This window comes from Thamnophis sirtalis, unplaced genomic scaffold (assembly GCF_051295495.1).
Source record: "Thamnophis sirtalis isolate CommonGarterSnake01/CBP01778 unplaced genomic scaffold, rThaSir2_p1.2 scaffold_3, whole genome shotgun sequence".
NCBI classification, from domain to species: Eukaryota; Metazoa; Chordata; class Lepidosauria; order Squamata; family Natricidae; genus Thamnophis; species Thamnophis sirtalis.
In genome coordinates this window covers 57,880,325-57,906,837 of record NW_028261383.1, presented here as the reverse complement: position 1 = coordinate 57,906,837, position 26,513 = coordinate 57,880,325, and the positions used below count along the sequence as shown (strand labels likewise).

The window sequence follows — 26,513 nt, the reverse complement described above, 5'->3', positions numbered from 1 at the left end:
GGACATAGAACATGTAAAATAGTATTCTGTTCCAACAACACTTCTGTGGAAAATAAAGAATCCATCATACCTTTTATACCAGCTGCAGAGACCCATCCAGGGGAGGGAACAGCCTGTGGGGCCGATCAGCTGCCGGCCTTTCCAGCAGCCGAATAGATGAGGAGACATGGGAATCAGGGTCAGCATCAAGGCAACCTGAGGGCTCAGAGGGAATGAAGTTGGCAGAGACACAGAGGCGGAATCTGGGCCATCCGTCAGCCCTCAAATGGGAGTTAACAGCCCCCAGGTCTGGATGTGGCTGATGAAGAAGAGGAGGAACAGCTGGGTCCAGTGCCTGATGCGTGGATGCACAGAAGGCAGAGGAGAGGAGAGCAGTGGAAATCCGTGGGTCGATCCTTGGGAAGGAAGAGCCACCGCTGCTAATGAAGCCCCACTCTAGCTCTGGGGATAAAAGGCAGGGGACGGAGATGAATAGATGTGGCAGACAACTATTCATCTCCCCTGCAGGACGGACTTGTTAACCCGAGGTGAAAGAGAAACTTTTTGCAGGGGCTGCTGGTGCTCCTAATAAATGAATCATTGCTTTGACTGCAGAGGATTTGTTGTGTTTGGGGAGTTGAGTCAGAACACAGCCTTAGGGAATTTATCTGCCAGCTGAGTTGTTCCCTTTTTTGATGTCATTCACTAATATAGCAGAATATCTGTCCTCCCCATCCCACACACGCAGCAAGAATGTGTAACAAACTCTAGGAAAAAGTTTATTAGTGTAACAATTTCTTAAGTGCAATGTCCAAAGCTGATTTGCAGGAGCAATGGTAAAACAAGCACGTACATAAAAAACAAAAAAATATGTCCATTGGAATATAATATAATCTTGTTCTCATTTGTGTAACTCATAAGATTACAAATTATTTATAACAATTAAACATTTTAAAACTTTAAAACAATTGATAAAACTCTACACATGGCTTCTGCCTTTCATTTTCATACTTCAAATCAATAAAATTAGTTCCAATCCATGTATGTCCTAGGTGAAAAGTCAGTGTGATATTATTTTAGATGCACGTCATTACAAAGGATGGGTGCCAATGTACCCCCATGCCTGTCAGTACATAAAGCTCCCTGCTCCCCTTGGTTTTTCTTTTTAGCACTCCTTTAATGACAAAATGGAGAGAAAGCGATTAGGGAGCATGAGAAGGAATAGATTTTCCCTGGGCTTCTATTAATTGGGTGGTTTAGTTTACTGGTGGCCATGTTGGTCATGAGCATTTTAGGATGCCCATAACATGCTCTCCAAAGTTGTGCACTGCCCCCCAACTCCCCAAAAATCCTGTATACCTCTGACATAACAGTGTAACTTTGGTAGATGCAGGGCCTAAATGCAGGGGTGTCCAACCTTGGCCAAGACCTGAGGACTTCATGGCCGGCTGAGGAATTCTGAGAGTTGAAGTCCACAAGTCTTAAAGTTGCCACCTAAAACCAAGTGTTTTTGATAAATAGCTCCACATTTAAGGGATCTTTAAGATGATAACAGTGAACTCTGAGAGAGCTTTTGGAGCCACTCTTTTAAACGAAGACAGGAGCCGGACATCAAAGCAAAATGTGGTCACTTCAGCTTCATCACATATTGCCCATCCTTATTGTAAAGCATTACCAATTAAATATATATCTAAAAAGTTATTTGTTTCATGTAAGTAGTGCTACTTAGAGTAACCATTGTGATATCTGGATCTATTCATCTGCATTGCTTTAAAAGAGGAGTTTAAAAAGCAGAAGTTAATCCCATTTTAAAAATAGAGAACTGCAAATCTCTAGCCAAACACTGCTAAGAAATGTACTTTGTCAAGAAAAGTAAGCACTGCCCTGAGACACCTGTAGGCATTAAAAGGAAAAGAGTGCCAATTAGCTCATTGTGCTTCCTAGTGTGGGGGCATTGTTTCTTACAAGTGCTTTCTTGCATTGCTTAAGAATCTAGCAAAAAACTAGCAAAAGTAACAATATGCTTGACTTCATATAATCTGGAAAGACAAAACATGACTTGTCTGTTTGTGGCTTACCATTTGATACGTATCCAGATAATGAATTTTATAAACAATGGCTTAGTGTGCATTAACATAGTCTATATTTTACATATTTATACAAACTGAAGGGGCAGGAGAGAAAAGAAAAAAAACAGATCCAACTAACAAGCTGCTTTAATATCTTCAAGGATTTTTTAAAAAAGATAAACTGCATTATATGGAATGCTGAGAAATAATCAGATATACATTAAAAGCAATTCTTAACAACTCAGAAATAGAAGTCAAATAGGCCAGCCTGGACAACTATTATCACTCTATATCAAACATAGAATTACACAAAAGTAATGATGTGCCCAATTTCACATTAACAACATGTTTTATTGTAAGAACTCAGATACAGAACTAAGTATTTAAGGTACTAAAACTGAGCTGCTATGTACTTCATTTTTATAAAGACCTTCTTCCTGTTTTATGTTGCTATTTTTGCTGTCTGATTTAAAACAGGAGTATCTTATTTACACAAAGTTCTAGCCCCCAACGTTCATGTGTACACAAATTATGCACTTTAGAAACTATTTTGGACATGAAATTATTTAACAAACATGCCTTACTTGAAAAAATGATATCCAAACATTGGTCCCTCACCTCAATTATTCCACCTTGAAAGTTTAAGATTAAATAGTGAAAGCACTCTTTGCTGACACCAAATAACATTAAAATATTTGTAAAAATTAGTTTTCAGTAGCTATATAGAAAAGAGACTGGAAAATTGAACAACAGTGATTCCATGTATCACCTGCTAAACCTCAAAACAAAAATATTTTATAAAGCAGCTGAACATTACCTCAGCATGCTCTAGAAAGTTATTAAAATGGAGAGTTTTGGGGATGTGTGGTATATAGTAGTCTTGACTTATGACCACAATTTGGATAGGAGTAATTGAGCAGTGGTTGTTAAACAAGATGTTCTGCTCAATGATTACAATCCTGGCACACCTGACTATAGTTGTTAAATAAGTGTGTGGGTTGTTAAGCGGAGTACCAGATAAGGAGTGCAGGGTGCCTCAGGAGGACAGAAGAAACCCAGACAGGCTCCAGTCAGGAGCTGAAAATTACCCTTGCAAAATCCAAGCAAAATTTGCAGACTGAGTAGAGACACTCATGCACAGGCTGCAGTAGGTTTCCCCCATATGTCATCCCCCACTTCTTTCCTTGCTACTTTGACGCTTTATTCCCTGCTTGGATTTCGGTTCCTTACCGTGGAGGCTGACTGAAAGGAGTTCAGCTCCCCTCTGTACATGAAAGGGAATTCTTTCAACAGGGTGTAGGAATGGAGCTGAACTCCATTGAGGATTTTTAGCTCCATTTCTGCATCCTGCTAAAGGGGTTCAGCTTCCCTTGGGAGGCGGCTCTTTCAGACAGCCCTCAGAGATGAGAATGGCAGCAGCTTGCAAACCTTCCCTACTGGCTTTCCTACATATTTTCTAGAAAAGCTGGCACAGAAGATTGCAAATGCCAATCATATGATCGTAAGGCACTTGGCAATAACCTGGTCATAAATGCAAAGAGGTTGCCAAGCACCCAGATCAGGATTACATTACTGCAGGGTGGTGAGGCAATGTTTTCTAATGGTCAGAATTGCTTTATGGGCTGCAAAGCATTTTTCCAAGGACATTGTAATTCCGGACTGTTATTAAATGAAGTTATAAATCAAGGGCAACCTGTAGTGCAATGAACTGAGGAAGCATAGGAAATTCAGGAAGTTTTCTTCGTATTGTTTAGGTCTGGTCATGATCTTCTGGCTGGAACATCAAAGAAGTGGAAGTTATTATTTTCATATTTATTTCATCCAGTTTTACTTCTATAGTGAGACTTAAACCAAAGTTAAATTGTGGTTTATCATAAAACTATGTCTGCCATATAGTTGTTAGATTTTCGGGTTAGTGGCAATGGAAAAAATGCTAGCTAAGAAAACGCTTACTCCTTGCTTTAACGGAAGTAACATTCATTACTTCATGACATTCATTCACAGAATTTCCATCTTTTTCTATTTATGTCAGATATCTGCAGCAATAACAATAATCTACAGGAAACATAATAATAATAAAAGGCAACCTAATGTTCTTGTCCCTCAAAATCAATTTGTAAGATAAATATAGAGGGGTGAAACATTTAATAGTAATTTACTCTTAAATATGAGGATTATTTTGTTCACAGTTCAGTTTTTACAATAAAATAATAAAACAGTAGTTGGAATATGTGGAGAACCACCAGGAAGCAGCTTTGGAAACACTTCACCTTTTCCTGTATATCTAAATAAAGTTCCATACCTTCCCTAATGTTTTGTTTTACTGAAGTGTTTTTAGCTATGGCCTGGTGGCATTTTGACTCGTCGTCCTTTGCCTATCAACATATAACCTACATAGGCTAAACCAAACAAAAGCTAAGTAATACACAATGGAAAGTCTATGCCATCTTTTCCATTCATAAAATATAGTTATTACGTCTTGTACACAGTAGTTTATTAGTCCAAGTAGCTTTTTCATTTAAGACTCCTCACGTCGATCAGAGATTCTATTCCTCAGCCCGTTATGCCTTTCCACAGAAAGCCGCTGAAGATCCTTCCTAATGTCTGGATAATCTTCTAGATCTTCATATAATGAACGAACAATGTCTAATTCCCTGTAGTTTCCTGGTTTCACTAATGTGCGGATAACTTGTAGACATCTTTCCTTCAGAGTGAATACTATCGAGAGAAGAATGGACTTTTAATGTTTGCCTTAAGATACTCAAAACTAATGTGAAACAAGTTTAAAGATCAAATATTCTTATTAGCTTTCAAAACTAGCTAATTAGTCTTTTAAAAAAGAGAAACAGCAACAATTATAGAAACTGCTTGAGAAACAGTATTTATCTACTAGATTTGCAGTGAATTTTCAACAGAGGATTAGTTCTGGAGATAATGTATTACAAATCAAGGCAGTTGTGATTGAGAAAACAGACCGAATAATTGCTAGTTATATATGACATACATACATGCATACGTACATACATATACATACACACACATACACACATATATGTGCAACTTGATGCATTTGTGTCAGTAGAATTTATTATTAAAGTTGGAAACACAGATCAACAAATTTTAAGATATGCATGTGCTGATAGGTAATGGGTGATATATTGAAAGAATGGATGTTTGTTGAAAGAAATGAAAAGGCTATTTTTAAAAGGGTAGTTATGGCCACTTTGTTATATGGAAGTGAAAGCTGAGTATGTCAGGAGAAAATATAAATGTTGTATGAAGTGGGAATGAGATGCTTAAGAACTTTATCTAGTAAAACAAGAAAAGATGGAGTAAAAATAAATGCTGTGTTTACTGAATCTAAAGTAGCACACTGGGGTGGTTTTGTCACAGCGAGAATAAATAAAGACTGAATAAGAAATATATGAAGGAAGAAAGAAAGAGATGAGAGGGAAAGGAAAACTAAAAAGATTTGGTGCAGTTGATATTATCCTCAAAATGAGAGACATCAGAAATTCAGAGAATTTCAGTTGTTGCTTTTTTCAGACAAAAAGAAGAGAACCAAACTGCTATTTAGTAATTGCATTGTTTTTCATCATACAATAGAAAAAAACTATATGTAATCTTATTTCAGATATTCAGTGCTAACTTTACCTGGCAATGTAATATTTGCGAATATGGGTTGTTCATTTATATTGCGAGTAGCTACGAACAACTCTGTCTGGTTGACAAGGAGACTATCATCTGACCTGGCATCTCTGAACAACCAAAGATGTTCTAGAAAAGAAAAAAATAAAGTATCTGCTAGCAAGTCATATACATATACTGAAAAGTCACACATTTTTGTAGCTATAAAGATTGCTGGAAGGGGATGTAATTTATAGGGTTAAGCAAAGATTAAGACTTATACGGAATGGAAGACAATTACCAGTATAATGAGGATTGTAAGAACTAGAATGACACACAAGTAACTATGCAGATACAGTTAATATTTGTGAGTGTGTTTTGAATCACCCTTGACTAGACAAATCCCAAATTTCTTGGCAGCATTTTCAGAATGGCTTGTGCTTGCCTTCTTCACAGGCTGTGATTCATTTGGCAACTAATCTGGCCATTATCTAATAGTATCCTGGTTTGTTTCTTTAATTTCCTAAATCTTTCCATTTAAAAAAAATACTACATGCTATTTCTGTTTTTTACTCCATTTCAGTTATTATTTCTACCGGTTTTGATGCTGCAAGTAGCAATGTTTATATTTACACTGAAATATAAGAAGACACCCACCACACACCTTTATAATAAAGATATTTTACAGAATCAGTCCCTTGAATATGCATTAATAGGGTTTTCCTGCTTACCCAGTGCAGAAACAACCACCCTTTCTTCAGAAATGTACGCTGGCATTCTCAATTTGCCCTGGCAACTACAAATGAAGGTCTGCATTTGTATAGTTTTCCTGACTTTTTTTAAAGGTACAATTGAGGGGAGCTCTGCCAGCTTCCCTCCTAATTGGAGAAACATAATCTATTCAAAAGCAGAGCTAAGGAGGGAAAAAGTGGCATTTTCTTCACAACGGAGACGAGAAAGATTTTTTTTAAAAAAAGGGGGGGGAGGGGAATCCACACAAATCAGGGCTGTTGCAATCACTGTCAAGGCACATCCAGTATCATTACAAAAGCCACTTTTTCTAAGCTTTTCAGCAGAGACAACGCATTGTTTCCCGTTTATGTGCAGTTGAAGTCACCTAAAGGCCAGCTTGTTCAAAGGCTAACCCTGCAGACCTCATGACTTCAGCGGCACCCCACGGCTTCTTGCAAAACCCGTCGCCTCCTGTGCAGAGAATCGGGCGTCTCCGTCTTTTTAGCTGCCTCTCGGGGACTCCGGGAAGTGGAAGGATTTCCCTAATAAACATTTTGCAACATTAGTCCCCTTTTTGCAAAGGGATTAACAACCCGACGGCGGAAAGGCGGCGATCCGCACGTCGCGCCGCGTCTGTTAAGCCGACCGCAAAGTGCTAAACGCCCGAAGCGCCCCCTCCGCAAACTACCCACCCAGGTAGCTGTACATCCGGCGGCCGGTGCCTGGCTTCAGGGTGGGATAGGGGCGCGGCTTCCCGTCGAAGTCCAGCCAGACGGGTCTCACCAAGCGGGGGGTGCGGTTGCAGAAAATAACTTGGCTAGGCTCCCGGTTGTTTACCGAGCACAGACGCCGAGCAGCGTCTTCCCGTTCTCGCTCCTCCTCCTCTTCCTCCCCAGGTCTCTGCGGCATTCTGAACGCCTCCGGTCCCGGTACCTCCCGCGACCCAAACCGGGGAAGACTTACGCGCGCGGACGGCAGCGTACGCAAGTAGCCATTATTTTGCGGAGAAACAACCCCCGCCGTTCCACGCATGCGCACCCCCGGCAGCCATTGTTTTGCGGAAATCGCGTGCCTTAGACGCGAGGGCCCGTAAGCGCTTGCGCAGTTCGGATGTTTTGGAGGGACGTGTGGTAGGCTCATGTTCGCTTTAGGGGGTGAGGGTGAGGGTGGGGGAAACAGCGTATGGCTGCTTTGCAACAATTGCTTGAAAGATACATTATAATCCTATAGTAAAATGGTTCCTAGTAAGGGAATATTTTGGCTGAGATTTGAATTAATAAACTGGGAAGCAACTATCAGAAACGGTTTTTAAAAAAAATCCCAGCACTTGTTATTGACCATCTGGTTAGTTCCAAAAAGTATTTTAGGTAAAGGTAAAAGTTCCCCTCGCACATATGTGTTAATCGTTCCCGACTCTAGGGGGCGGTGCTCATCTCTGTTTCAAAGCCAAAGAGCCAAGCACTGTGGGAAGACCTCTGTGGTCATGTGGTCGGCATGACTAAACACATGGAATGCTGTTACCTTTCCACCAAAGGTGGTTCCTATTTTTTCTACTTGCATTTTTGCATGCTTTCGAACTGTTAAGTTGGTGGCAGAAATTGGGACAAGTAACGGGAGCTCACTCCATTACGTAGTACTAGGGATTCAAACTACCAACCTTCTGATCGACAAGCTAAGCATCTTAGCCACCCTAAAAAGTATTTTAAATCACATATTTTAAACTGCTCTGAAAATTTACTGGTGGCTATTACTATATTCTCCTTTGATGAAAATAAATTCATTACCTTGTTCGCATCTTCAAATTTTTAAAATCCATCTCACAAGTAGTGTTTTCCAGGTGAGTTACAAAAGTGCATAAAACATTTTTGACAATTCATAATAGATTAATCTTGATGCCAGATACAGAGATACATTTGATTGTGTCAAATGACGTGTAATTCCAAAATACAAAAATGAGAATGTGAGCACAGAGGTCATGAAAGACAATGGAATCTTCATCTACTGGTATATCCCAACACCAGAATTGTTTGCACCTATTATATCACAGTTGTCTAGTTAACCACATATATTTTTTGGAGGGGAAAGTACTCTTTCCACTCTGGGATCAAAATATCCTCCAACGACCACATGGTATCCACTGTCTAGGTTGTATGGCAGAGTAAAAATGGTACTGTATTCCCCTTCCCTTCTTCAAATAAAGTCAAAGCCATAATATAAGCAACTGAAGTGAGGGGCTTCAAAAGTAGCCTTCAGTACAGAATAGGTTTTTCCATGTAAAGAGCTAATTGCAGAAGAAAACCAGTGACAACTTCTGTGCTGTCACTGTTGCAACTTTGAGAATCCCATTCCCACATGAAAAATCTGTTGGGGTTCTAGGCCAGAAGTAAATTCAACCTTTCTCTTCAGCCATCTTTCCCTTCTTTTATACCACACACTGTCACTGTCCTTGCTAAAACATATGCATTTCTTAATACTACATGGATTGTGTGATATAAAATTATGATTGTGAATTGGCCAAATAATGATATAGTGTTTTAAAATTGGTTAATAGTTGATCGCAACAGGAATATGCAGCTTTAAATTTTGATGGAGGAGGGAGAGCTATTTCTCCTCCCTTGAACTCCTGGAAGAAAGGTAGGATATAAGTCCGTTTCTTTTAAAAAAATAAATAAATAACTCATTTCTTTCCAAAGAAAAATGATCATGGGGCTGAGGAGAGCTGAACAAAATAGGGGAGTTTTCAATGTCTTTTTCTCCCAAGCTGTGAGTTCTTGAAACATTTTTATTATTCAAGAACATTCTTAAATGTTCTGAAAATTTAATATCAAGGAAGTGAGTTGGATCAGTTTACTTTCAGAAAAGTTTAACTAAAGCCACATCAAAAGAAAAATCTCATTTCTTTTACAATTTTGAAATAACCATTTACAAGGAAATTCTACCTTGCTTATGCAGACAGAAGCCTGTTTTACAACACCAAAGGTTATATAATATTAACAGCCACCTTTCTTTGTTGAGTATGAAGCATAATACTTCATACGAAAATGCATTCAAGACAACTTTTTAGTATGTGCTTGTGACATTGGAGTCCCAGATTCAAGTTACTTTTAGCTATGGAAGCTTCCTGAGTGCAATAGAGCAGCTCCAGATGCCACTGACTGCCAGCCCAGACTACTTTAAGGTTGTTCTTGAGGGGGCAAAATAAAAGGGATATAAATCTAATAAATATATAAATATCCAGCAAAACTCAAGATATAAGCACATATTAGCTCTTGGGACTTAGCTCTTACATGTGCAGTTAGATCCTAAAAATACTTTCTTTGCTACCTGCCTCTAATAAAGTGAGACACGTTTCTTCTCTTCTTTCTATAGGAATTGCCAGATGTCTTTATTGTATTCAAAACTAAGAATATCCCTTAATGAATCTGGTTGAAGGATTAGGTTTAAAGTTATATGTATCAAGCAATTGAGGTATCACTAATTAAAAAGGGCCCAATCACATCTAGTTTCAAAACCCTTCACTTACAAAACAGATGTTTAATTACATGTTCTTCATTTATAAAAAATTGGTTTTCAACGGGGCAGAGCAAGAATCAAAACTGATTCTACGTTTGCTTTTCTCAAAAATGCTTCATTAGAACATATTTATTATTCAAGTATTTAATTTTTAAGAGACTGAATATACCTGCTTTAAACTCTTAGTTATACATTAAAAGGAATGAATATAATTATAAATATGAATAACAGTTTCTGATTTTTTCTGAATTATGTTGTTAAATATGAACAAGTATACCTAAATAACCTGCCTTACAAAAAAATGCTTGGGTTGTTTGATATGTATGAAAATAAACACCAGGAAAATGAGGAGAGATGATCCTGGTAAAAACTTTATTATATAAAGGAAAAAAAATGTTAGAAGCTAGTGAATATCAACAACTAATATGAGAAGAAAAGAAAGCTTTGCAAGAGTATGGAATAACAAACTGATTGTAGGATGTATATTTATTGTATAGATCTTGTTAGTTTGGATCATGTTTGAGAATTATTACAAGTTATTGTCAATTCAGCTACTAAGCACATTCTTTAACTATTATTTTCAGGTTAAAGTTAACTTATTATAAATATTCTCATGTATCCTACAAGTTCCAATCAACAATACATATAAAATTTATTACTGCATTTTTAGCCTGAAATCTGAATTAAAACAATGACAAAGGAGAATATAAAGACTCATACAACACCTTCTCAGTTAAAACTATAACAAGCATATGACAATAAACAAAAGATTTAACTCTTACATTTAGACAGTAGATAAGGAAACAACATTAGTGAGATCCCAGAGTGTAATTCAGAGCTTATAAAAGTTAGTAAAACTGTACTAACATTATTGTCCATATTTTGGACAATAAAGTTTGTAAAACTGTCCTAACTTTGTTGCCCTTATTTTGGATGTCAAACAAAATAAAATGAAGGCAATTCTCCAGTGGCAAAATATTATATACTCTCTTACCTAAAGAAACTCTAAACTGAACAATATTAAAGAAAACAATCCTCTTAACACTATATTTTGAAGTATCTCTTCTGAAACTCCTATTATTAACCTTTTCACCAAACTGGGTAGCTTGCCTTATGAATATGAAAGCACTTGCACTTTTGCACAGTAACTGTCATTTTCAGGCTGATAGTAAAACTGCAAGCTTTATCAACTTACTACATTTTCCTATATAATTGCCTCCAAGAGCTTCAAGTTGGATTTGGCACAGTATGTTTACTCGGTAGTTCATTTTGCTGAACCAACTTAATTTTGAAACACTGGCCAATTTGAAATCTCAAGTAAAACTATTGGATTATGGAAGAGTGTTAAGTCTGTTTAAAATGTTACCAATATGATTTTCTCTGCTCAATTATTTCTGAGGTGCGTTTCAGGAGATATACAGCAGCACAGAGGCCTCCAACATTCACCCAGATTGTGTGAGTCTTTTGCCACAGGTCCCCCATTTTTGACAATGCCTGAAATACAAAACAATTCAAAGGTTGTTTTTTTTTAAAAAAAAAGATTAGCAAATTATCTTCACTTGGTAAATAAATACCTAAAGGCAAAGACTTATTGCAATTCTGAGCTGAAATTTCCATTATTTTCAATCACCAAATAGATATATAACAGGAAAGCAGTTAAAAGGTTAAAAACCCTGCTTGTTTCCTAATTTTGAGGAACATTTTCAAAATCTAGAATTATACAGATTACAATTTTCTAAGGAAAAAAGGGAGTGGGGAATGGAGAAATAATGGAATAAGCATTCTTTGAAGGTGCCATTTAGTATAGAAGCAAAGATACTCATTAGAGGGTAACCTGCATAAAATTATGTTATTCTTTTCATCTATACAACCTATTAGTACTCTTTTGTTAACCAAGTTAGTAATATCAGATTTACAGTTATTAACTTATATCTTAACTTGGCTAATGCATACTGAAGAAAGAAATGAGAAGAATTCTAATTAAACAAATATAATTGGAGGTGTCTTTTAAGTTCCCCTTGAAAAATTTATCCAGTTTACAGTTCCTCACATACAAGCTGCAATTGGGCAAATAAATGTGACCTCTTATTTACCTTTACTAATATAGAATTGGGCTTGTTCCCAGAATGTGGGATAGACAGACACCAAAAATTACTGCAATACAGCAATAACATTTAAGTTTATATACTTCCCCATGGTGCTTTACAGCACTTACTGGTCACTTTACAATGTAAACATTATTTGCATATTGCCTGCAACAATTTGGGTCTTCACTTTATCAATCTTGGAAGGATGGAAGGCTTGAGTCAACCCTGAATCCTATCAGGATCTAACTCCAGACTATGGGAGAATTTGCCTGCAATACTGCACTTAACCACTGTCCACCAGGACTAACCTACGCCCTTTGTATGCTCTACCATGTTCTGTGTAAGGATTGCTTTGAAGATAACATACTGCTACGATAGGCTAGCAATCCATGCCTACCTTGGCAAAGCATTTCCTATCTTCAGTCAACAGCACAGCTCTCCCAGTCTTCGGTCTACAAATTCGGGCCATCTCCATAAGGCTAGAGGGATAGAGATTCCAATTCTTCTTCTTGGACCCCATCCTACAGTGAAATTGATTATCAGTAGAAAGTGAGTAACTTTAGAAGTATTCGATTTTTAATTTTGTGTCTCTATTAATAGCTATCCAGCAATGATAAGTCATGAATATTATAACAATTTAAATTAGACTGAGAAACTCTAAGAAGCCAGAAAGCTGTACTATTTCTCCAGTTTTTATTCACTTAAGCTAATTATGATATAAATAGCCACTTTCATGCTATTACATATTTGTACGGTAATGGGCTATACTTCCAATGATTTTTAATCATGTACAACCAGAACTACCAAATCAAGAACTACCTTGATGTTTTGAAAATAGCAATAGCAGTAGTAGACTTATATACCGCTTCATAGGGCTTTCAGCCCTCTCTAAGCGGTTTACAGAGAGTCAGCATATTGCCCCCAACAATCTGGGTCCTCATTTTACCCACCTCGGAAGGATGGAAGGCTGAGTCAACCCTGAGCCAGTGGGATTTGAATCGCTGAACTGCTGATCTAGCAGTAGCCTGCAGTGCTGCATTTAACCACTGCGCCACCTTGGCTCTTACTGATAAATGATAAATCTGAGTTTAAGATTGTGTATAATAAATTATCTATTTGTCATATTAAGCTTTTTGCATTTGGACCCATACAAAGTTCTACATATCTTGAGTAGAAGAGTTAATACATTTTTTTGTGAGCTGGATTTATGACCTTGGATATTATGATTGTTGTTAAACTGTGTTTTTTAATCCTTCTCATTGCTCAGTCACACAAATTGTTAAAAAAATAATTTCCCTGCATCTTACCAATTTTTATCCATCTATTGTGTCCTTTCCAAGGATCTGGAAATAGGCAGATGCTGAGGTTTAATAGTGTCAAGGGATCTTCGCAGGGTGTAATCCTGTCAACAGCTGTTGCAATTGACTTTGTTGAATTTGTCGATGGCAATCATGTTTGAGTATTGCTGCAGTTGTTTTGGGATTGGACCAATGATGCCTATTACTATTGGTACTACCTTTGCTTTCTTTTGCCAGAGTTGTTCTGTTTCTATTGGCAGGTACTTGCATGTTATTTTCTCCAGTTTTTTCTCTTCTGTTGTGCTGTCTCCACATACTCGAAGTCCACTATTCAGACTTTTTAATCCCCAATTATTAATAATGATAGTCACTTCTTAGCTCAAAGGGGAACAAGGTATAACTACATAAAGAGAATAATTTCTATAAATTGCACATACTTTGCCTAATTACTAAATGATGACATTCAGAAGTATTTCTGATACAGAAGTCCATACAATGGACAGTAATTTTTTTGCTCCAAAAGCAATTTTTGAATCTCACAATAATGATGAGGATCAACATATTTCTTATCAATAGGGCAGAGGAAGAAACTAAAGAAAGATAAAATATATTTGGATAGTAATTCACTGATCAGTAATCTCCCCACTCATGAAGAAGGAACAGAACCATCCCAACATATGGATCTTTACCTTTTTCCAAATGGAAGATCTGTTACAATGACATCCACAGAGCCAGTTTTCAGGGGGAGATTGCAGCTATCCCATTGGATGCTATCTATGGGTAGTCCTGTAGAAGTGCTGTTATAAATTAAAAATTCCCATCAGCAGTAAATTATTTCAAAGAGAAAGAATTGTTTAGACCCACATATTCACAGTTATGAACTGATAAATACTTTCTATTATTTGGATGTTTAAAAAAACAAATATGAGATTATGCTATTTTTTTATTCTTAATTCTTACCTTTCTTTATTTTCAGTTTGCTTCAGTAAAGAGGAGATATTACTTGCTGTTTTCTTCACCGCCTGTGAATGGTTATCCCCAGCAATATGAAAACAATTTGGCCAGACAGTAACCCCCTGTTAATGAGAAATATAGTGAACTTGGTAATTTCTTTGCTGCGTACATAAGAATCTGCCCATAATTAAGATATAGACACATACACACACACACACACACACACTCTCACTCACTCACTCACTCACTTTCAATATAAACCGACCTGGTTAGATTTCTTGAGTTTTTGAGATCAAGATTAAGAGTTTCTTCTGTATGTTCCAGACCTTTTGGTTACACAGTATCATCCTTAAGTAAGAATGGCAATTTGGGCTGGAATGTCTATTGCTAAGTAAAGCATTTTAAAGTGGGATGTAATGTGACAGCATTTCTTAGCAATGGCAATTCTGGAAACCCTAGTTGCCATTGTTAATTAAATCCCACTGGTGTTAATCAAGCACTCACTCCACTCCAAACCACTCTTGGCTTGGTCCCGCCCATCCTTGAGCCTTGGTAATATAACAGAGTCTTCAACTCCCCACACTGGACTTGTCTCTCCATCTTTTCCCTATTGACTGTCTTGTATGCTGGCGCCTTATTTCGGCCTGCTGTTCCTGGTGGCCCCTGTTGTCTTGTGCTTGGTAGCCTTGCCAGTCTTGCCATCCCTAGCTGAATCTTTGCCATCTTTTGTGAGGCTGCTACTGGCTGCACCATTCTTTCTTCCCGAGACTGCACTCATCTTTTTAAGTTATAAGTATATCCAAAGCTCAGACAAGATATGCAAACTACCCCTATCAGTAGGTTTTAAATGGCTATATGCCCCTCCCGATTTCATAATAAGCATATTTCAGAACAGTCACTGCTTTGCCAAAATACCAGAGTACCTCTGCATGCTGATACAATTAATATGGTGTCGTAATCTCGACTTCAATACCAGAAGCTGAAGTTGCCAATGGATATACATATCTACTCAGAAATAACAAAGACCCAATATGCTTGAGGACAGGGAAGCAGGGAGAGAGCAGTACCTCTATTGGTATAGCACCTGTCCCACACATGGGATCAATAATTACATCGGCTGGCTGAGGATCACACAATCTAAACAAAACCAGGATAAAAAGAAACGGAGTACATTATTAAGACACAAAGGAAACACCAACTGACCACATCCTGTAGTGTGTGACGAGCAAAAAAATAAAACAACAAAGCAGCGAACAAAAAATGATATCAAACAAACATTTAGCTAACAAAAAGCTAACAAATATTTAAAAAATTAATATTAGTTTTTTCATTCCTCTCCCCCCCCATATCAATAGTTGATACCATCAAGAACATTTACGTACAATACCATCCTGCAAGTGGGCAATTTGGAGAAAGGGCCTTCCAAATGACCCTAAGAATAATTGCATTCAATAGCTTTCTGGCCTTTTAACTTAGGGAATGCAATCTTTCTCATGATCATTCAGAAGCCTTCCAAGTCATATAAAAAAGAAATAAGCTTTTTTTGTATGAAGTTTATTTTTTAAATGAAGCAAAACAAAACAAAAGCAATAACAAAAGAGAACTACAGTAAACATCTGGTAGAATAGTTTTAAATATCATGATGAATAGTATAGTAAAACATATACACATCAGGTTAGAAGGTATGGCATACTGCAGTTTAGGGTAATACACATATGATTTTTAATTGACTGATTGATTGACTATATGATTTTGGTCGAAATTAGAAATAAATGTTCACACATACCTCAGCATTCCATACGCAAGAGTGGAACGGAGAGTTGTGGGCCCAAAATGTGTAATATTTCTTCTATGAAGACTCTCTTCTGTTAATGCAATTCCTACGATCACTTCATTATTGTGGATATTGAGAAGAACCTTGAATAAAGTAGATTAATATTTGGTAGTTAATAACAATAACAACAACAATAATAAATCATGTGTTGTCCTAATTGTATTTTGTGCCTTTGAGCAATACCTAAAGGGCTACCTCGCTATTTTAAAATTCTAAATTTACCTGACTTGACCATTCTGACTCTACAAAAAACCATCCTACTTGGAACAACTTATATCCTCCGACGTTACCTTAACAGTTCCTAGGTCCTTGGTTAGGACCCGAGCTGTTGAGCTACCAACCAGCCCCAAAGGCTGTGAATCTCACCAAAGATTAACCATATAATAATCATAATATTAAGGACCCCAATTGAGCCTGGAATTAGTTGTAATTCAAGCCACTAGTTAAGAAGGTCACGTGACTGTGCCCAATTGCATGACCTTTTCTGTAGAGATTGTTATGTGAACATCATGGTTAAGTGAATCTATTGCCAATAAAGAGTTTTTTTTGGGGGGGGGGGGAAACACCCCCCCCCCGTCTGGGAAAAGTAAATGCCAGTTTCCATGAAAAAAACATTGTAAATCATGGTCATGTGACTGCAGGATGCTGCAAATGGCTGAACATGTGGGCCAATTGCTGGGAAAACAAAATGCAATTATGTGACGGGGAGTGAATAGGACCGGCAGTCAGAAACTCAAATCTGGGTTGAAGTCCATTGTAACTTTGAGCAGTCACTAAGCGATCAGTCATAAGGTGAAGACTATATACATTGTGTTTTAAACCATTCTTCCCACTGAACATATAAGAGGAGACTTTCAAAGAATGAATGTTACCTCTACATCGAAATTGGTCATATCTGCTTTCCATTGAAAGTAGTCTTGTACAGCTCCTCCAAAATCTCTTGCTGCTTCATCTGATTTAAAGTTGTGGTTATCACCAGCTCTATTGCAAGTTACCCGGAACTTGAGTATTTCAGCTTCCATTTCTTGTTTCTTACCATCACCTGATTCCTCTCTGTTGTCACCATTAGATGTTGTCTCTTCTCTGGGTTCAGACTTCTTGTCGTCATCTGATGGTACTATTTCATCAGTATTTTCTGGATCTGGGACTTCAGCAGATTTCAAATCATTTTCAACAGGTTTTTGCAATTCTTCATTTCCTTCTTGATTCTTGTTCTTATCTAGCTTCTCCTTCTTTGCATGACTCTGATGGTTGCCCTTATTTTTTCTAGTTTTTCTTTTCTTAAGACTTGTGTTTAACTTCCATACTTCCAAAGAGTTGGTCCAAGGGAGATCCTTAACCAAATCTTCTAAATCCTTTAAAGCTTCTTCCTGTAACAATTCAATAAAATTTTGGAGACAAACACATTGCATATTTTCCATATTTCAGAAAATGAATTCATTTTTGGAAAGCAATGGATGGCCTGCTAATATCTTCTGGAATGTTCTCCAAATAACGTTTAGCTGTTACCTATAGGTAATCCCTGGATACGAGGGTTCCTTTAGCGAATTTTCACCAGACAAATTTATTCAGAAAGGGTACTTATATTAGAAATTCAAAACTGCAATCAAAAACAGGCCTCTGTAGCCATGTGACTTAGATTTAGGCACTGCTGCAGCGGCTGCCATTTTTAATTCTGAGTCTTGCCTGGGCCTTTCGGGATTACAATGCAATTTCCTGAACTTGTTTGTCCCTGGTCATATGGCCAAACTAGATCTGGTGATTTCTGCAGCCAGCCCGGCAACGAGTTTTTGGTTTTTTTATGCTGTGTGTAGGATCTCCCTGTGCTGCCTGGGCTTGAGAACTGGGGTGCTGGAACTGCTTTGTAAATATTTTAAAATATTCTTTTTTGTTACTCTACGGTATGGTACTGTTTGTAAGCACTTTGGGAACTGCTGTGCTTCTTTTTAAGTACTGTACTTTGCAAACTACAGTATTTTGTTTGTAAGTACAGTTCTTTGGAAAGATAAAGTTTGTTTGCATTTGTTTTGGAACTGCTTGTAGAAATGCTTGTGTTGATCAGGGCAGTTTTTTAAAAGAGGTTTTAGATCTAAATTGCCTCCAGAAGTTGTGGGTGCCCCATCACTGGAGACTTTTAAGAAGAGACTGGATAGGCATTTATCATAAATACTCTTGTGAGAGCAGTGGGTTAGACTAGATGACCTCAAGGTCCAGGCTGAGCGGAAAGTAAGTCAGATCTTCACTCATTTAATGAGCCATTTGATTCAATTAATGAATTTGATTTTAAAATTTTTTAAAATTGAGTCTGATTCATTTGATGAATTTTTTGACTTACACAACTAATGGGCAGGCTCCATTAGGTTTGCACCTCAAGGACTATCTGTATTAGGGGCAGAGTCTTTGTAATTGGATACAAAGAATAGACTGCCTCTCTGAGGAAGACCATGTTAAGTAGTTTCAAGTAATTCTTAAAATATGAGTTATATTTCATTGTTTGGAGTCTTTCTTTAACTTTAGCTTTGTGTCTGTCTTTTTTTTCAGTTTCATATGGTTATTCTTATCATTTTTATGCTTTTTCTTTATATATTGTTTTGATATTGTGCACTAAGTATCATTGATTTTTCAGCTTTTAGAGGATGAGCTATATTTTAAAGAAGAGGCTCTGTTCTGCAGTTCAGATCAATGCCCTTTAACTCTTCCTTTTTATTAAATCAACAGTTTTGAAAAACAACTGCCTAAGTTGTTTATTTTTCTCTTCCCCCTCTACTTGCACAGTATTTATTAAACTAAAAGCTGAGAAATAGAAATGAGATTTGGTAAATTTCAGAAGCTTTGGAGAATGGTAAAGTATCAACACCGCCCCCAAATAAGAGAATAAATAAATATTCTCAAATCCTAATAATTATTGAAGTACTTCTGTAATTTAAAATTTGAATTTGCTTAGAATTGTAGAATAAAAAAATAACTTACCTTAGTTTCTTTGAACTGATAATCTTTGAATTCTTGAACAACGACAAATAAATTATCAACTGATCTTAACTGGTGAACCTGGATGAAATTAGATTTTTATCTTACATGACAGATATGTATAGTACACTGTACAATTTTAGTTTTTAGTTTCAGAAGTATACAAACTAAAACTGCTGCATTCCATAGTACTTTTTTAATATGAAAGGTTCTATTTAAAAAGTAGAACATAAATCTACCAAATATATTGAAAAATAATAGGTAGAATAGATGCATTGCAACCTTATAAAATTTGGTAAAATGTGTTTAATACAATGTGTTATACTATATCAATACCAGCTTGCCTAGTTTCAAAAATGTTTGGATCAGTTCAGGGAAGTCATGGGGATTGGTGCAGATTACCTTTGATAGCAGTGTGATTGCCTGTGAAGGCCATCGGCTGAGAAATTAATGGGCTTCCTTGTGCAGTTGGTTGGCTGCTATGAGGACAGACTACTGGACTACGCGGATTGGTGGTCTGATCCACCTTGTGTTTATAGTCTATGTTCTTAATCCACTCCCTGAGATTTGCAGCTATCCAACAAATAGCTTTTATCTCAAATTATGATAAAACATATGGTTTAGTAAAGAGTATGAATCAAGTCCCAGCATGTGGATTCAAGATCATCCAATATAATCAATGAAATATTATAGAATATCTTGTCTGCTAGGCTATAAATCTGAAATTTATAGACATCAGGAATATGTACATGTGGGTAACCTGCAGCCTCAGACCAATATTCAAATAGCAAATTGCAGAAATAATAAAATTTTCAAACCTTCGGAAGACTTATAGCTGGAATTTCAAAGTAGATCTTCCCACGGCCCTTGCTAATCCTAGATGTTGATCCTAATTTTTCTTGTACTTCATCTGCTGCAGTCAGCTCAAATCCAGTTGGTATAGTAGCTCCAATAGTAATCACAATATCTTCAGGATTCTTTAGGTCTTCTTTATTCTCATCTATTGGTGTACTTGCGTCACTGAGGTCCACTTCAGATAACACATCGGCAGCATTTGCAACTTCAGACATTCTGTCAGTTCTGGTAGCTTTTAAAGACCTTCCAGAAAGAAAATACAAATAAATAAAGAAACATAAAATAACAATTAAAATAATTGCTACAGATTTTGAAAACAGAATAGAGTAAAATACAAAGCAATAAAAGTGCTTATATTTCTCCACTTAAAGGCACTAGGCATAAGTAGAATGGCCAAATACTACGAAATTTTAGACACCCAAAGAACACTAAAAACTAATCAGGAATTAAGAGAGTAATTATAGACTGGTGGCCATATCTCCAACTTCAATCAAGAGATAAAAAAGGTCCAGAGGAATTTGGAATTGATATAGAACCAAAGCAATTAGACAAATTGCTGTTAGGTACGGAAGAGAAATTAATAATGAGGACATACAATTATTTACTAAATTTTGACATGGCAGAGGAAATAGTAAAAGGACCAATGATAGCCTGGGTTAAAAATATTAGTCACAATATTCATCTGGAAGATTGGGAAAGAATTTGGAATAAAAATAAAAATTACCAATAACAAAATCTGTCACGTATAAAGAAAACCAATACAAAATGTTTTATCGCTGGTATTTAGCCCCCATGAGATTGGCAAAAATGTGTCCAAACTTAAAACCAAACTGTTGGAAATGTAAGCAGGTGCAGGGTATCTTCTTTTATGCATGGTAGTTATGCCCAATGGCTAAAAAATATTGGACTAAAATACAAAAATGGTAACAGGAAATTACAAACACCCAGAGCTCAAAGCAGAATTGTTGTTTCTGGGGATTATTAAGGGACAGTATACGAAAGAGATAAAATATTTAATTTTGCACATAATTACTGCAGCAAGAATAGCACTCACACAATGTTGGAAAAGTGATACCATGCCGACAGACTGTTTGATAATCCAAAAGATCTTTGATTGTGCAGAGATGGATAAACTCACATTGGAGTTAAGGGAAAAGAAAGGCTCAGAATATCATACAGTTTGGGAAAACTGGTATCAATGGATAAAGAATAGGAACATGAAATGTATAGCTTAGAAACATAGATGTATAGATATAGGAATAATTAGGAATGTATAAAATGTATTTGAATAACAAATGGTTATGCTAGTACTGTCAACAAGGATTGTAAATTATATAAAATTATTTTTAAAGGTATTTGTATTTTAATGTTTCAAATTTTCAATAAAGGTTTTTTTAAAAAAGTGCTTATATTTCTACCCATGAAAAATAATGTGCTTATTAATACATAGCATATCTAGATGGTGAGATGAACTTTCAGAAGGGGGAGAAAACAAATGAAGTAAAAAACAGATACGTATCTGTGAAGAGAAAAAGAGAAGGTGCTAATAAACCTAAATGAAGATGGACTGATTTTATGGAGCTGATGCTATTAAGTATAGGGAATTCTCAACTTATGACCATTCATTGAGTGACTTCCGAATTTAGGAAGATGGTGAAAAAATGGACTTGTGACCCATGCCCAAAGTGATGGCTGTTGCAGAAAAGAATTGATTTCCGGTAAATGTTAAATTGTACAATACAATGGGGACCATGGATCTGAAAATTAATGTATTAAAAAAACAGGGTATTAGGTATCCGGTAGTCTGTTGTAAGGAATAAATTCTTGTACCTACATATAAAAGTGTGCCTTTGCCCACATTGTTATTTTAAAAAATGAGAATCTGGTATCTCAGAAGAAAGATAAAATCTGGATGCAACGGGAGTGGGTTAGTTATGTTCTAAAAAGAAATTAGGGCTAGGAGTGGAATTCAAATATGGACTAAGTATAAAAGCACGACTATACAAAAGGAGCATCCAGTGGTGCTTCTGTCATACTATTTAAAAAAAACATTGAAGATCCAACTGCAAATCCCAAATTGCTTTTTCAAGAGACAACTGGACTTTCTGGTTCTTTGAAAATGTTTCACTTCTCATCCAAGAAGCTTCTTCAGTTCTGAGCGTGAAAAATCTTCAAAGAAAAAACAAAGTCCAGTTGTCTCTTGAAAAAGCACCTTTGGGATAACCATGACTTGGATGACTGAGAATCTTCATAGACATCCAACTGCAAAGCAGGTATATGAAAAAATTGGGTGGGTACAGATGAAAGATCAAGACAGTCCAGATGGAGGAAACTGACAAATTCCTCAGAGAGCCATTGTTTAAAAAAGGTGAAACAAAGGTTATTAGGAACTAAAGGGTAAAACATATGAAGAAAGACTGCAGGAACTGGGCATGGCTAGTCTAGTGAAATGAAGGACCAGGGAAGACATGATAGCAGTGTTCCAATATTTGAGGGGCTGTCACAGAGAGGAAGAGGTCAAGCTATTTTTCCAAAACACCTGAAGGCCAGCAAGGAATAATGGATGGAAACTGAACAAGAAGAGATTCAACCTGGAAATAAGGAGAAATTTTCTGACAGTGAGAGAGCAACCAACCAATGGAACAACTTTGCCTTCAGAAGTTGTGAGAGCTTCATCACTGGAAGCTTTCAAGAAGAGACTGGACTGCCATCTGTCAGAAATAGTGTAGAGTCTCCTACCTAAACAGTGGGTTGGACAAAAGACCTACAAGGTTCCCTTCCTGCTTTCTATTCTCTTATTCTCTTCTATTTTACTCTATTCCTATTCTAATCCTATTCATCAGTCTGCAAGGGCAGGGAGATACAAGGATGAAAGACATTGATCTGTCATATTCATTTTCTTAGCTATCCTTATTTCTTTGATTCGCCATTTCTTATCCCTGTTCTGGACTTGGAATCAAGTGTTTACCCCAACCGGCAATTCCGTGATTGGCATATACCTCGGTAAGCTGATCGGCCTGCTTTAGGTTCTTCAGCCAAATATAAACACACACACCCCCCTCCCAAATACTACACGTGGGTTGCTTTTGAAAAGAAAAGGAAGCTCTCCTTCCTCACCCAGTCTGCCCGCTGCCCTCGTCCCCTGTATAAAGTGAGGAGCTGCGACGGAGCGGGAAGAATGAATCGCAGACACACCGGGCGACACCGAGGCCTGTGCGCGGCGCCCTCCTCAGCTTTCAATATCCTCCTTCTCCCCTCGCGCCTCTGGCACGAGGAATCCCCAAACTCTCTTCCGGAAAAAGGTGACGAGCGGTGCACCGAGGCTTCCGGGAGAAAGAGTCCCCGAGACGAGCGGACGTTGACTAGCGGAGAGAGCGCGAGCGCCGCTTAGCGGGAGGTTCTACTCCATGATTGGACTCCGTGACTCCCCGCCCGAGTTGCCATAGCATCCCCGCGCGAGGATTTCACAAGGGGAGGGGTAGGGCGCCTTTTGCAGCTGGGCTTGGTTCCTTGCTGCGGACCTAAAGGAGGACTGGGCTGTTTCCTTAGGTTGCAGCTGCATGAGCATCCGCGCTATTTTTGTTAGGGCGTTGGCCCCTTTGCAAGGAAACCTAGTGGCGGTTTTAAAAGAAAATGAGAACGTTTTCTTAAATGGAAGCATGGTTAGGTGAAATGGTCCAGGCTTAGAGTTTCTAGGTTGAAAGAATCGGGATGACAGTAGGTGGCAGCAAATACAGGTAGTCCTCGATTTACAACAGTCCATTTATTGACCATACAAAATTACAGCGGTTCTGAAAAAAGTTATTTCTGACCATTTTTCACACTTACGAATGTTGCACCATCCCTGTGGTCACATGATGAAAATTCAGGTGCTTGGCCCAAACGGGTTCCTATTTATGACGGCTACAATGTCCCGCTACAGTGTCCTGGGGTCGTGCGATTAGCTTTTGCAACCTTCAGACAAACAATGTATTCTAGTTAAATATACAAGCAGATTTTTACATTGTAACACCAGGTTTTAAAAAATATAGCATTTTACTAAAGTAGTTTTTTTATGTACAGGAGTGGACAATTAATTTTCCCAAGGGACCATGTACGAAGTTAGCACCCACACTTCTAGAAAAATGAAATATTCTAGGAAATATTAAAAAGACAAGAGTATTATATTTTTCCTAAAGGAGAAACATGTTTCTAAAGACATAAACTCAGAGCCTCAGCTCCCTGCCCCCCCCCCCCAGCAGATATTTTGGTGCCAACTATCTACAAGACAAAGGCTGGGCCAGCTTATCTACAACACAAAAGACCTTCACCCTCAGGACATGATAGGATTAGCCCTCACTCAAGATCCAAACCAGGACAAAGCCATTGAACCATAATAGGAATTGCCCAAAGCCCCTTCATTACAACATCACCCAGCAAGATTCAACCAGGCCTGGGACTCAAGACAACCTACAAAGGTACCCTGCATGGCCTCATGGGAGTCTGACAACCAACCAGAGTACATTTCTTACACAGGAATAGGAAGCTCCAAGGCAGGGCCCAAGAAAGGGTATAAATCTCTCTTGCTCTATCACCCATGTGCTGTTTTTTGCCCATGACCTCAAACCATGTGGTCCTGTCCACCATTAAAACAGCTTTCCAAGCAGTCTCCATGACTCCAATGTCTTTCTTCCCACCTGAAATTGAACCCAGATGGACATTTCTTGCAACAATCATATGAGAAACTGTTGTGGAGGGCCGCCATCTCCCCCCTCCCACACTGACACTCCCCCCTCCTGCCACCACCACCACCAATACTGCAGACTAAACAGAGACAGCCAAAAGGTTGGATGTGGCCCATGAGCCATAAAATGTTCAGATTTGCTCTACAGAGTATTTAGAAAATAACTTATTTCTGGGGAAAGTTTGGCAGTTTGAGTAGTGGTGAATTCCACTACTCTTCAATAATGATACCTCCAGATTTGGGTTATTAATTTTGGATGTCTATGTATCTGATAAAAAAAATATAGAGTTAAGTAGAGTTGCCACATATTACATATTTTTTGTAGTTTTGATGAAATAGATGTGAGGGGAATTACAATCTGAATAGACAGCACAATTAGAAGAATATCAATAGCACTTTTACTTATATACTACTCCATAGTGCTTTATAACACTCTTGAGGTTTTTGTAATGTCATCATATAATCTGGCTCCTCATTTTACCAACCTCGGAAGGATGAAAGGATGAACCAACCCTGTGCCGGTCAGGACTGAACTCCTAGCTGTGGGCAGAGTTAGCTTGCATTACTGCCTTCTAACCACAGCTCAATGTAGGTTCAGTGTGTTCGGATCCATAGAAAATATATATTTCTATTGTTGTTTTTTTTGTTTTTTTGTTTAAGTTAAGTTAGTCTTGAATCTTGGCAGCATTTTGAGAAGTTGTTTGCTATTGCCTAGGGCTGAAAGAAAGTGACTGGCCCAAAGTCTCCCATCTGCCTTCCATGCTTAAGATAAAAATAGAACACAGTGTCTCCTAGTTTTTAGCCTGGTGCTCTAATCACCACATCATACTGGATTTCATGCTTTTACTGGCTTCTGTTAAAAATAGAATGTGAAATTCCTATAGAATTAATCATTTGCAATTTAGTTCTAAATCTGAAATAGCCTTGAACCCCTTAATAAGGACTAACAACTATTTCAATTTGATACTCTTATTGATGGTGTTTATTTTATGGAAAACTTTGAACGGTTCACTAGAGGGCAGTCTTGCATAGACATATTGTATAGCAGTGATAAACTCCATGAAAACATTGCAATTGAAGAAATTTTGGCTTGCAGCCCATCAAGAAGGGTGAGGCTGCCTCCTCACAAGTAACCTGGCTGACCTTCTCTGATGCTGCCTTTTCTCTGCCCTATGTGTTTTTGGATCAGGTGCAGAAGACAGTTCCCCTTCCTCATTAATAATTGGCCACAGCTGCATGCTTTCCCCCACCTGAAGCCTCAGACCTATCCTGCTGCAGCAGGAATCCCTTTCAGATGGCTGCTTGGAGCCAAATCCCTTTCAGGTGGCTGCTCTGAGCCATTGACCAACTCTCCTCCAGATGTGCCAGGAACTGCTTCATCCTCCTCTGAACTGACATCTGGAGAAGTATCTGGGGAAGTGTTCAGGGGAGTCACACAAGGAAGCCATAAATTCTAGTCCTGCCTTAAGCAAAAATCCAGCTGTGTGGCCTTGGGTCAGTCACTTTCTCTCCCTAGGAAGGAAGCAAGGACAGACCACTTCTGTGAAACCTTGTTAAGAAAATGCAGGGATTGTGCAGTTTTGCCAAGCAGTGTGTCTCAAAGTTGGGATATATGCAATTTCATCTAAGGGATACTACTGGAAATGTACGTACATTGCCTATAAAATAAGCAGGACAAATCAACCTTGGAGTTAATAGCCTATATAGCCTTCCATATTATGAAAATATGATTCGATGGCATTTTGTTGAGATAGATGACAATAATTTATGTGTCCTCCATGAAGATTCCAGCAATAAATATATTTAGATCATGCGTGAGATTTTCCACCAAAATATCTTGTTTCAAATTATTTTTCTAGAAGTTAACTTTGCATG

General features: G+C 37.7%; 2 protein-coding genes across 3 annotated transcripts; both read right to left on the bottom strand.

The window, feature by feature from the left end:
• Nucleotides 1–745: 745 nt before the first annotated feature.
• On the bottom strand, nucleotides 746–7,452 carry VHL (von Hippel-Lindau tumor suppressor). The gene is made up of 3 exons (XM_014075303.2): nucleotides 7,100–7,452; nucleotides 5,703–5,825; nucleotides 746–4,766 (listed from the first exon to the last, which is right to left on the bottom strand). The coding sequence occupies exons 1-3, from the start codon at nucleotides 7,437–7,439 to the stop codon at nucleotides 4,567–4,569; spliced, it is 663 nt and encodes a 220-aa protein (XP_013930778.2). The 5' UTR covers nucleotides 7,440–7,452; the 3' UTR covers nucleotides 746–4,566.
• Nucleotides 7,453–10,391: 2,939 nt separating this feature from the next.
• Nucleotides 10,392–23,222, bottom strand: THUMPD3 (THUMP domain 3 tRNA guanosine methyltransferase). Of its 2 annotated transcripts, none has more exons than XM_014075301.2 (10): nucleotides 23,033–23,222; nucleotides 19,879–20,158; nucleotides 19,064–19,141; nucleotides 16,966–17,463; nucleotides 16,046–16,176; nucleotides 15,327–15,396; nucleotides 14,266–14,381; nucleotides 13,995–14,102; nucleotides 12,405–12,528; nucleotides 10,392–11,414 (listed from the first exon to the last, which is right to left on the bottom strand). In XM_014075301.2, exons 2-10 carry the CDS (start codon nucleotides 20,128–20,130, stop codon nucleotides 11,283–11,285), a joined length of 1,509 nt encoding a protein of 502 aa, XP_013930776.2. In that variant the 5' UTR covers nucleotides 20,131–20,158; nucleotides 23,033–23,222; the 3' UTR covers nucleotides 10,392–11,282. The 2 variants fall into 2 exon arrangements, with proteins under 2 accessions (XP_013930776.2, XP_013930777.2); XM_014075302.2 differs by lacking the exon at nucleotides 23,033–23,222 and adding an exon at nucleotides 22,915–23,016.
• Nucleotides 23,223–26,513: the final 3,291 nt, after the last annotated feature.